Here is a 13315-nt window from a genome sequence, read left to right as displayed (position 1 = left end):
TTTATATATATATATATATATATATATATATATATATATATATATATATATATATATATATATATATATATATATATATATATATATATATATAAAAGTACTGTGCAACCATTAGGTTAGTTGTTTTACAAAGTTTTAATGACCTTGCATATTTATTTTTCAGCCTCTTTATTAAGATACAAACATAGGTATGTGCAGCTCCCAAATCATGATTTTATTTATGTGTTTAACCCCTTTGTGGTGATTGAGTATATAGTTATCCAGAGTCAGTATGTTAATGCAAAAAATGACATTATGTAATATGTGCTTTACAGTGTTTCATTAACCCTCTAAAGCAAAAGGTAAAATATTTATCATTCAATCTATCGGTTATTTGCTGATCAGTCTTTATTATTATTTATTGTTCTCTATATCTCAAGCTGCAGTAACTTAAAGGAACACGTTACTCAAAAATAGTCTCTGTTCTATCTAAAAGAGAATTTTCAAAATGCATTGCATTGCTTTTTTTTTTTTGTTTTGTTCATGTGCTGAATATTCTTTCACCAGAAATATTTGTAATGTGTAACTGCTGTTCTTTCATATACATAATAGAAAAATGTCCCTTTAAATATAAACAACAAATATTACACATTTTCAATAGTTATAATGCCTTAGAATAATTGAATTGAAACAAAAAATAGTACTAATTTGAGAAAATGTATATATACTTTTTATTATTATCATCATGTAAAAAACAAAACATGCGAATACAAGTCTGACACATACCAGACATTTCTGACAAATATTCAAGTTGTGAGTCTGCTTTGGTCCCTATAGCTATGGTATGAATAACAGCGCCACCCAGTGACACATCAGAGAAACAACTATCCAGGTTTCTATCTTCACCACTGGCTACTAAGATTATTTCAGATCCATCTGTGTTTCCATCTGGGCTTTTAAGCACCTATAAAACAGATACAAATAGTATTTACAAGATCTAGATGTTACTAATTAGGTAAAAGGACAAAAAAGGAAGAACCTTACAGTCACAAAAAACAGTTCCCATTTGGAAAATTAAATAAATTAAAATGTGTGTGCTAGAGTAACTTTTTCTGACGGGTAGCTTATTGGAATGCGGTGATGTGAAATAGCACATGCGCAGTTCTAGGGTAGCTTTTTCTGACGGGTAGCTTATTGGAATGCGGTGATGTTAAATAGCACATGCGCAGTTCTAGGGTAGCTTTTTCTGACGGGTAGCTTATTGGAATGCGGTGATGTGAAATAGCGCATGCGCAGTTCTAGGGTAGCTTTTTCTGACGGGTAGTTTATTGGAATGCGGTGATGTGAAATAGCGCATGCGCAGTTCTAGGGTAGCTTTTTCTGACAGGTAGCTTATTGGAATGCGGTGATGTGAAATAGCGCATGCGCAGTTCTAGGGTAGCTTTTTCTGACGGGTAGTTTATTGGAATGCGGTAATGTGAAATAGCGCATGCGCAGTTCTAGGGTAGCTTTTTCTGACAGGTAGCTTATTGGAATGCGGTGATGTGAAATAGTGCATGCACAGAGCTAGAGTAGCTTTTTCTGACGGCTAGCTTATTGGAATGCGGTGATGTAAAATAGCGCATGCACAGTTCTAGGGTAGCTTTTTCTGACGGGTAGCTTATTGGAATGCGGTGACGTGAAATAGCGCATGCACAGTTCTAGGGTAGCTTTTTCTGACGGGTAGCTTATTGGAATGCGGTGATGTGAAATAGCGCATGCACAGTTCTAGGGTAGCTTTTTCTGACGGGTAGTTTATTGGAATGCGGTGACGTGAAATAGCGCAAGCGCAGTGCTAGGGTAACTTTTTCTGACGGATAGATTATTGGAATGCGATGATGTAAAATAGCGCATGCACAGAGCTAGAGTAGCTTTTTCTGATGGGTAGCTTATTGGAATGCGGTGACGTGAAATAGCGCAAGCGCAGTGCTAGGGTAACTTTTTCTGATGGATAGATTATTGGAATGCGGTGACGTCAAATAGAGCATGCGCAGTTCTAGGGTGGCTTTTTCTGACGGGTAGTTTATTGGAATGCGGTGACATGAAATAGCGCATGCGCAGAGATAGGATATCTTTTTTCTGACGGGTAGCTTATTTTGACACAACAGCAGCTGATGCCTCACTTCCAGGGACTCCCGTGTGGCAGATCTCACAAGGGTCAACAAGCAAAAGGCATCCCAGCCTAAGGTAACACTCTGCGGGCCCAGCAGAGTCACTGTTCAGGCAAATAGCTGTGACTTCCTCAAGGACAGCTGCAGCTATTTGCCTGAGTGGTTAAACTGGTGATTTTACTAACTGTATATAGATAGATGACAGACAGACAGACATACATGTGTGTGTATGTGTGAAGTGTTTTATGGTTTTATTTAAATAGTATAGCACAGAAGTAAACTAAGAACTTCACTATGTTTTTTGCTTCATTGGCTTAGAGCTCAAGCATAATCCAACATGAATTTTACAGATAGATATATGATAGCTAGATAAAAGATGGACAGACAGAAGGATAGACAGACAGATACATAGATAGACAGATAGACAGACAGACAGGTATACACACGTGTGTGTATATGTATGTGTGAAGTGTTTTATGCTTATGTTTTATGTAAATAGTATAGCACAGAAGTAAACAAACAACTACACTACCTTTTGTGATTCATTGGCTTAGCGCGCAAGCATAACCCAACATGAATTTTACTGTATGCCTAATAGAAGTCTATTATGTGAAGGAATTCAAGGGACAGTCAAGTCAAAATTAAACCTTCATGATTCAGATAGTGCATGCATAACTGGTATCATTAAATTTACTTTGTATCTCTTGGTATTCTTTGTTGAAAGCTAAACCCTAGGTAGGTTCAAACTGATTTCTAAACCTCTGAGGGCCGTCTCTTATCTAGTGCATTTGACAGTTTTTTACAGTTAGACAGTGCTAGTTCACATGTGCCATATAGATAACATTGTGCTCACTCTTGTGGAGTTATTTATGAGTCAGCACTGATTGGCTAAAATGAATGTTTGTCAAAAGAACTGAGATAAGGGGGCAGTCTGGAGAGGTTTAGATACAAGGTAATCACAGAGGTAAAAAGTGTATAATTATAACTGTGTTGGTTGTGCAAAACTGGGGAATGGGTAATAAAGGGATTATCTATCTTTTTAAACAATAATATTTTTCAAGTAGACGGTCCCTTTACTCTACCCATGCTATCTGCTATACAAATGTTAGTGCATGCTATACCAGTGCTCACACAGTAAAAAAATAATTTTGGACTTTCAATACAAGCATTTTTGCGATCCAGTTGTAATCTAGCCAAAAATGTTTAACTAAGCATATTAAAAAGATTTGCAGTGCACTTCCACTGCCCGAGAGAGGCTACAGTGCATCCTGAGCCGTGTGTCATAGGTAACAGATAATAGAACAGTCGCACTTGAAAGATTCCATATTCACATTTATAAAACATTTACTTTCAAATGGCGCTATTGAGCTTATTGCACACCCTGTTAAATGACATATTCACAAAACGTCTGCAATTGTTTTTAATGCAGCTAAAGAAAAAGCAAATCACCTTTTATGCCAGTTTTAGGGCCAACACATATGGATTATACAGTGATTAGTATAGGTTAAAGGGACACTGAACCCAAATTTTTTTCTTTTGTGATTCAGATAGAGCATGAAATTTTAAGAAACTTTCTAATTTACTCCTATTATCAAATTGTCTTCATTCTCTTGGTATCTTTATTTGAAATGCAAGAATGTAAGTTTAGATGCCGGCCCATTTTTGAACAACCTGGGTTGTCCTTGCTGATTTGTGGATAAATTCATCTACCAATAAAAAAGTGCTATCCAGAGTTCTGAAAAAAAAAAAACTTAGATGCCTTCTTTTTCAAATAAAGATAGCAAGAGAACGAAGAAAATTTGATAATAGGAGTAAATTAGAAAGTTGCTTAAAATTGCTGCTATATCTGAATCACAAAAGAAAAAATGGGTTCAGTGTCCCTTTACGTAAACCACTCAATCTGCTGTTTTTCTGTTGATAAATGTGCTGTTTATAAATGCTCTACCATATAAGCAATTAGATTTGTGCAAAAAATACATTTTGTTATTCATTTGCAACAGGAATTAATGGATTTGAACTCATTTTGCCAAAAATGTTGATCATCAACTAAATAAACTAATGAACAAATTAATTTAGCTTCTCCATCTATTAATGGGAGAAATAAAATAAAATAATTTTGTATAAATTCATTAGTTTGCTTAGCTAATTAAAGGGATAGTAAAGTCAAAATTAAACTTGCATGTTCCATATAGAGAATGTAGTTTTAAGACACTTTTAAATTAACTTCTATTTTCAAATGTACTTGGTATCCCTTGTTGAAAAATAATATGCACATATCCTTCACTGCTGATTGGTGCCTGCACACATTTGTCTTTTGTGATTGGCTAACTAGATGTGTTGAGCTAGCTGCCAGTAGGGCAATGCTGTTCATTCAGCAAAGGATAAAAAGAGAATGAAGCAAATTTCATAATATAAGTAAATTGAAATGCTGTTTAAAATTGTATGTTCTATCCCTATCATGAAAGATAATTTGGGTTTTTTTCTGTCCCATTAATGAATTTTGCACGTGGCTTCAATCAATAAACAATATATTTCAGTGTTGCTATACAAATACTGTACATTGAATCAAGGACATTTAACAAAAATGTAATAAGTAAAAAAATAGAACCTTATAAAAGGTTAAAATCTATAACTCACATGAAACAAAATATTTCAGATATTTAGATCTTACCTGCAGAGCTGATATTATTCCTTTACAGATACTCGCGTCTCCATTGGAAGTGGCAGGAAGATGCCGTGTAAGGTTCATGCGCACATCATCATTAACTATTTCACGTAGAGGAGACTTAACTTCTGCAGTCTCATTATAAGTGACAATCCCTACATAAGAGTCTGTAGCAACAATGTGTAGAAGAAAAATGGCTGCTGCTTGTTGCATACGACGGATCTTGCAAAAAATAAATATAGTATCAGCAAAAAATAAATATTATATCAGCAAAAATATAAAAATAAAATCAAGAAAAAAATAAAATAAAATAAGCTAAAAGTTAAACTCTGAGGGCCAGGTTACAAGTGCAGCAGTATTTAATGCTCCGTTGGGAAGCGCTCGTATTACAAGTTGAAAGTAAACTGTTTTCGCACAAACGGTAATCCGATGTGCACAAAAAAAGCTGATGTTATAATACTGTGCGTGATCACGTATTCCCCCATAGTACTCAAAGTAGCAAAAAAAGTAGGGAAATAACCCTACTCTATTTTCAAGTACACTGCACTGACATGAAAATATTAATTTCACATTCCAAAGTTCTTCACATAATAAAATATATTCTATTTATTCATAAACACATATATATATAAATGTATATCTGATGGTATTTTGGTAAAATATATATGTATACCTACATATAAACATGATTATATATAGGTATAGATATATACAGATACTGTATATATAAGAATATCTATTTCAAAATATATAGAACATATTCTGTTATGTGCAGAAAATTGGAATGTTAAATATATAAAGTAAATACACAGTATAACACTTTATTAAAAATAAATATTGCATAAATATGCTTTTTCATGTTTTCAGCTACTTAACTGCAAAGGGCTCCAATGCACTGATATATATGTCTACATCTGTGTACATACATATTTATGTGTTTATATGTCTGTAAATACATAAACACACATATAAATACATATGTACACACATATAAACACACACATATACTGTATATACATCATTAGACATGTATATATTTGTATCTCTATGTTAAATTCCTTTGCCTGCCTTTTTTTCGAACACCTGAGACCTCATGTCTTTGACCCTATATAACTTTTTTGTGCATTTTTTTAAATACTTTTTTTTAAGATAATACTGTACTTTGTAATGTATTTTTGATGTGTTTTGTGAGGACGCAGTAATCATTCTAGCTTAAGTTGCGATTGTACTCAAGCAATCACATTTACTTTCAACTTGTAATACGAGTGGTAAACCGACAAGCGCAAACACCCACGAAAATTAGAATATCTCACCTGAGCAGCGAGGTTTGAATATAAGGCCCAAAGAGAGTGAATGAGGAAAAGAAAGTAGGAGGGAGATAAAGTGACAGAGAAGAAATAAACAAGGTTAAGAATAAGTGGTGAAAGGATTCTGATGGAAGATATTAGAGAATGAAATTCAGACATAAAAAGTATTATCTAAGGAGTCTGACAGAAATCTTTGCACTTTTGTCCCTGATATTTTTTGTGGTGTCTTATATGCTGAAAAAGATGGAGTCCTCTATACTGAGGGCATATATAGGTTGTTAATAACTGCTGAAAGTGTTTTAGCAGAAATTTTAGTAAATAATGTATGTGACCTACGGATATTCTATACCTAGACGCAAGTGATAAATAATCACTAATTAGTGCCACTCGTTACCATAGACATGTGTTCTGAGACATCCAGCACCAAGCAGATTTTTCTAACGCCGGTCTGGAGCAATGAAAAGGACGGCAGAGGAGGAAGATCATTGCCCGTCATAGGCAATGTGTCCCTATAGTCAGAGGAACCTTTAATAACGTCCCAGGTGCTGCGATAGCTACACATTTTGTTTTGCATATTTGGAGATTCCCTGTCGTGACTGTTTTCATCACAAAACTCCACAACCTAGAAAAATATTAGAAAATATGGTATAGAGATAGTGTATGAAACAGAGAATATATAATCACACACCTTCTTCCCTCCCTTTATAACACCCACCAATAATTAGTTTTATAGAAACTTGCATAACTCTTCTAAAAAGTGAGATATGATGCGCAAATCACACGTTTAAATGAAGAAATATGTACCAAACTTAAATATGATTAACAGGATTTCCGTTCATGATTTTTTTTTTTTTGGTCATTTAAAAAGAAAAAAATTGATTATAAAACTGAGCAAAATAATGTGAAATTGTTCAAATCAATTAGCTGCAGTTTTCACATTTGCAATAGTGAATTATATTTGATAACAGAAGTATAATGGATTAAAAAAACAAAATCTATTTTCCTTTTACCATATTATTTCTTGTTTTTGTTAGAATGGCTTTCAAAATTTTCTTCATCTTTTTTTTATACCTGTTTATTTAATATAAGAGTTTTTTACCTTTTCTTCATGATAGATAGATATATATATAAAATGATGCATTGAAAAGTCTAAATCATGAAAGAAACATTTTGGGTTAAAGTTTTTTTTAAAGGGACAGTAATTTAAAAATTAAACTGGCATGATTCAGACAGAGCATACAATTTTTAACAACTTTCCAATTTACTTCTATTATCAAAATTGATTTGTTCTCTTGGTATCCTTTGTTGAAGAGTACATTAGGTAGGCTCTTAAAGGGACACTGAACCCAAATTTTTTTCTTTTGTAATTCAGAAAGAGCATGCAATTTTAAGCAACTTTCGAATTTACTCCTATTATCAATTTTTCTTCGTTCTCTTGCTATCATTATTTGAAAAAGAAGGCATCTAAGCTTTTTTTTTGGTTTCAATACTCTGGACAGCACTTTTTTATTGGTGGGTTCATTTATCCACCAATCATCAAGGACAACCCAGGTTGTTCAACAAAAATGGGCCGGCATCTAAACTAACATTCTTGCATTTCAAATAAAGATACCAAGAGAATGAAGAAAATGTAATAATAGGAGTAAATTAGAAAGTTGCTTAAAATTTCATGCTCAATCTGAATCACGAAAGAAACATTTTGGGTACAGTGTCCCTTTAATCGCTCAGAAGCATGCGCATGTCTTTACAACATGGCAGCAGTGCTTTGCAACAATAGTTTTTGTAGCCATGTTATACATAGTTGCAAACACTGCTGCTATGTTCTAAAGACACGTGCACGCTCCTGGGCTCTTAAGAACCTAAATGCTGTAAAATGTTTTTAAAATGCCCATTTCATATGTACTTACAGAAGACAACGCCTGCATATACATTATGGATGATTTTGCTTTCTGAGTTTTATTATATAAAAACATACATCCTTCTTCAAAATTTCCTGTCTGGGGGTCAATTATACAATTTCCATCAGAGCAGGATCTTTTTTTACAAATATACATGCCAGCAATTTCCGAAGAACATCTAGAAATAAATATTATTTAAAAATATAAAAGTATTGTTATAAATTCAAATTAGAATATGTCATTTTATAACTATAATGATCCGATAACATCTATTCTACTAAAATTCCCACTGAAGTCTAAAGATACATTCTGTAAAAAACATGTGCATGGTCAAAAATAAATTCTGACGAACTATGAAAAAAATAATTATTTTATCTTATCAGTATGGTGCCATTCAGTTTGGGTACATTTTTGACAATATTATTTCTTTTTTAATTTAAATTCATTAGCCTGTTATTTCCTGTGGTGAATATATTTAGAGAAGCAGCTGGAAAGTTGCATACATTTAAATAAAGTTAAAGTAGTAGTTATCACTACTGATACAAGCCAGCAGCAGCACCAAAACAGATATTTTTTAAAGTATTTTTAATGGGCTCAGGATTAGCTAAGAACAAAGTGATGCTTACATGTTTGTTGCCTGGCACATTAATTAATCGACTAACAAGGACATTGCTGGATATAGTTTAATGGCATGAATGAAGGAATTTTTTTTTTTTTTATTTGCCATCATTCATTATCTTTTTCAACAAAGGGGTATTGTTTTTTTTTTTTTTCATTTTTAAATGAATGCATAGAATAAAGCTAAATTAGTCATTTTTTTGCATTCGTACAAATCCGCATAGACAAGTCTAGAATTTACCTTCAAATCAGGTTGGGATTCATTAAAGCAATTGTACCTCCTTTGAACTTCATTTTATACAGTCATGGCCAAAAATATTGGCACCCCTCCATTTCTGTCAGATAATGCACCACTTCACCCTGAAAATTGTTGGAATGACAAATGTTTAGGCATTCTCATGTTTGTATTGGTATGACACAAAAAAGTGGAGAAAAAAAGCCAAATCTGACACCCTCCACTCAAAACTCTAAAAATGGCCTGGACAAAATTATTGTTACCCTCAATTTAATATTTGGTAGCACAACCCTTGGAAAAAATAACTGAAGGTTCCTTTTCCAAACTGCTGTTTTGAAATATCTCCACAGGTGCTCTATGGGATTGAGATCTGGACATATTGCTGGCCAGTTCAGTACTCTCCAGCACTTTGTCTAAAACTATTCCTGGGTGCTTTTTGATGTGTGCTTTGGGTCATTGTCCTACTGTAAGACCCATGATCTCTGACGGAGACCCAACTTTCTGAAACTGGGCCCTACATTGCACCACAGAATTCTTTGGTAGTCTTCAGATTTTAAAATGCCATGCACACAGTCAAGACATCCAGTGCCTGAAGCAGCAAAGCAAACCCAAAACATCAGTGAACCTCCAACATGTTTCACTGTAGGCACTGTAATCTTTTCTTTAAAAGCCTAATTTCTTTTTCTGAACACAGTAGAATGATGGGCTTTACCAAAAAGCTGTAATTTTGTTTAGTCTGTCCACAGCTCATTCTCCCAAAAGGATTTTGGCTTCCTCAGGCAAACTCCAATCTGTCTTTTTTATGTTTCTGTGTCAGCAGTGGGGTCCTCCTGGGTCTCCTACCATTGCGTCCCTTTTCATTCTGATGACGACGTATAGTGCAAGCTGATACATTTGTACCCTGTGCTTGAAGGTCAGCTTGAATTTGTCCCAAAGTTGATTGAGGTTCTTTATCCATCACTTGAACAATCCTTGGTTTTAATATTTCATCAATTTTTCTCTTTCATCCACGTCCAGGGAGATTAGCTACAGTGCCATGGGCTGTAAACTTCTTGACAATGTTGTCCACAGTGGATACAGAAACATTAAGATCTCTGGAGATGGACTTGTAACCTTGAGATTGTCCATGTTTTTCCACAAATCCTCAGACAATTATTTGCTGCTCTTTCTCTACTTCCACAGGTGGAATCATGGAAGGAGGAGGCCAGGCAACACGTTTGCGAGAAGACCCAACTATTACTCAAAGCGGAATGTTGGATCCGACACAGGACCATCCACGGGGTCTGATGGTACGACCACAGTTGCATGTATGTCAACCAAGGGCTCCTCCTTCTTCCCCCTCTTTTTTAGAGGTGAATACAGCTTCCACCAAAGCAGGCTACGACGGACAAGGAGGGGCAGAGGCCGGAAGAGGAGTGGGAATGCGAGCACGATCAAACCAAAAGAGGAAGAGGTAAATATAGTTAACCTGTCTTCAAGGGCACTCACATAAGATGAAATGTCTGTATTAAACAAGGGGTTATCTTTTTGTCCCACGGAGGTGCCAGATCCATTTGGTCTGATGGTAGACCTGACACGCTTCTTTAGGTTACTGAGACTGAAAGCATTTTTCAATAACCCTGACAGGATAATCACACACACTCCACAGAATGAGACCAATTGAACATTTGACATAGGCAGAGTTTTAGTCTCTTACCTATAACAAAGCACATGGGGCAGGAATTACAATTTAACAAAAAAGGAATTTCAAGCCCATAAATCTATACGAGACGACAGTAACATTACTATCAAGCCGGCTGACAAGGGCGGTGCTCTTGTTATTCTGGACACTAACAAATATAGAACTGAGGTCCACAGACATTTAGAAGACATTACAACATATGACAAACTGGAGAGAGATCCCTCCAGGAATATTCTCAAGTTACTTAAGAAAGAAATTAATAGGGGCCTTCAGAGCAGTGATTCCTGTTTTTTATGTGGTGCCAAAAATACATAAAAGTCCGGTAGATCCCCCCGGCTGACCAATATCGGAACATTTTTTGGACAAGATTCCGTCTCCAATGGTTACTAGTGGTAAATCCCATGTCAAATATACTATGGACTTTATTCATAGAAATAAACAGTATCATAATCTACATGATGTTTTGTTATCCACTTGGGATGTGACATCTCTGTACACTGTCATCCCCCATGCCTTGGGGGTTGAGAGTGTGCAGGATGCACTATCCCACAGTGGCCTATACAGTGAAATACAATGTGATTTTTTGATCAGGCTTTTGGAATTAGTTTTGACCAGAAATTTCTTTATGTATGATGAGAATTTTTACTTGCAGAAGAAAGGGACAGTGATGGGGTACAATGTGGCCCCATCATATGCTTGCCTTGTGATGGATGTCATTGAGGAAATATATATATATATATATATATATATATATATATATATATATATATATATACATACACCCATTGTACAGGGTGTCCGTTACAATGATGACTTGTTCATCCTGTGGCAGGGCAGCCCAGTTAAAAGAGGATATAGAAAGAGAAGTTCCCTTTTTAAAGTTCAGTGCTAAGATGGGTATGGAAAATATTGAATTCCTTGACACTATGGTGTATAAGAGCAATGACACTTTAGAGACAGATTTATACACCAAACCTCCAAGGGTATTCAGAAGTGTCCCCAAGTCACAATTGATCAGGGTGAACCGAATAGTCTCAGACCCTAAAATTCGCCAGGAAAGGTCAGGGCAGATGTTAGAGAAATTCATAAAGAGAGGCTATAGTCCCCATGAGTTAGACAACATTCAGACTAGTGCCACTGTTTGTAACAATAATATCAGAGGGGACAACACTAATAGGATTTATTTTGTGAGTACATACAACACCATGAGCAACAAAACTTTAAACATCATCAAAAAAAATTGGTTTTGTTAAGAGGCATGTCCTGAGATACATGAATTCAAACAATTACCCAGAGCATCCTATCGTAAAGGCAATACTATGGGTAAACGACGAGTTTGTGCACATCAGACAGTGACCACTAGAGGCAGCACTACACAATTTTTTGGGAAACCCAGAGATGGGACATTTCCATGTCTGGGATGTGCACAATGCAATAGCATGATAAAAGAAGGGGAAATGTCACACCCCTATACAGTGAAAAGGTTTAAAATTCCTGGCTACTACACATGCAATGGATTTGGACATTAGACACCATGTTCCCTAGGGGACTCAATAAGGAGTTTGATTTAATCCCCCTGATATGAAGGTTGCTTATAAGTTATTATGGAGTACTTCAGAGTAAAGTGAAATAGGCCCCCCATAGTTGTAAGCCCCTTTTCTCTTTATTTGATTTTAACTTATTTTCTTTGAGTGTCAGCATTCACTAATATTTAGGTATGTATTATTAAAGTGATGTAATTATGATGTAACATTAGCACACATCATTGTGTATTAGCTTGAGATAGGGGCAGGAAGCCTCAAAACACTTTTTCCTTTCCCCGAGAATGCTACCTTGTTCCAATTCTTCATCTATTGTTTATAGACCTGGGGGGGGGGGATCCCTGAAGGTTTGATCATCTACATACTTAATTTGGAAGTTTATTTTGGATGCTAAGCGCATATTGTTGGTGTGCTGATCTGAACTGTTCTTTTACCTTTCTCTTCTCCATGCTCAGTGTGGCACACAGAGACACACAACAGAAAGGTTCAGTCAATGTTTCACCATGTTAACTGGTTGTCGGTGTGATTTCTATATTGTCAGCACCTGTTAATTGATACAGGTGAGTTTAATTACAAATTACAGGAGCATCACACACTTGGAATGTAATTATTTCTTACAATTTTGAGAAGGTGCCAATAATTTTGTCCAGTCCATTTTTGGAGTTTTGCGTGGAATGTGTCAGATTTGTCTTTTTTTTCTCCACTTTTTTTGTGTTATACCAATACAAACAAAAGAAATAAACATGAGAATGCCTAAACATTTGTAATTGCAACAATTTTCTTGGTGAAGTGGTCCATTATCTGACAGAAATGCAGGGGTGCCAATATTTTTGGCCATGACTGTAAATATGACTGTTGTGCTGATACTGGTATAATAAACCAGTGGGTTAATTGGCCACCAATAAACACCTGCAATATCTGATGAGTCCTTCCAGGTTGCAGGTTTGAATCCAGGCAAAAACAAATAGTCTTTCGTCATCACTCTTTGGGGTCTATTATTTAAGAGGTGAATGGCAGGTGAATTGAAACATTTTAATACCAGCCAGTAACTATGCATTATGAAGGGCCAAGCCCAGTGAGTATCTCCTACAAGAAGAGCTGAGTTAGTCCTACACATTGCATAGTTAATGCTGTGTACAATTCACCTAAAATAGGAATATTGCTGGCGAATTGTATGCAGCACTAACTATGCACTGTGCAGGACTAACTTGTCTCTTCTTGCAGGAGATACTCACTGGATT

General features: G+C 35.4%; 2 protein-coding genes across 4 annotated transcripts in view; one reads left to right on the top strand and one right to left on the bottom strand.

Annotated features, from left to right (window-relative positions):
- Positions 1-13315, top strand: part of ODF2L (outer dense fiber of sperm tails 2 like) — a 168482-nt gene that overhangs the window by 21562 nt on the left and 133605 nt on the right. The window lies entirely within an intron of this gene.
- The window catches only part of LOC128641297 (calcium-activated chloride channel regulator 1-like), a 56226-nt gene that overhangs the window by 32365 nt on the left and 10546 nt on the right, over positions 1-13315 (bottom strand). Inside the window, exons 5-8 of the mRNA XM_053693895.1 lie at positions 8009-8177; positions 6496-6723; positions 4801-5016; positions 766-943 (exon numbers count right to left, since the gene is read on the bottom strand). Coding sequence (XP_053549870.1) covers positions 766-943; positions 4801-5016; positions 6496-6723; positions 8009-8177 — 791 coding nt within the window. The remainder of the gene's footprint in view (positions 1-765; positions 944-4800; positions 5017-6495; positions 6724-8008; positions 8178-13315) is intronic.

The sequence above is a fragment of the Bombina bombina genome, chromosome 10, assembly GCF_027579735.1.
Source record: "Bombina bombina isolate aBomBom1 chromosome 10, aBomBom1.pri, whole genome shotgun sequence".
Classification (NCBI taxonomy): domain Eukaryota; kingdom Metazoa; phylum Chordata; class Amphibia; order Anura; family Bombinatoridae; genus Bombina; species Bombina bombina.
The sequence above is the reverse complement of the archived record's forward strand: the minus strand, read 5'-3'. Positions and strand labels throughout refer to the sequence as shown.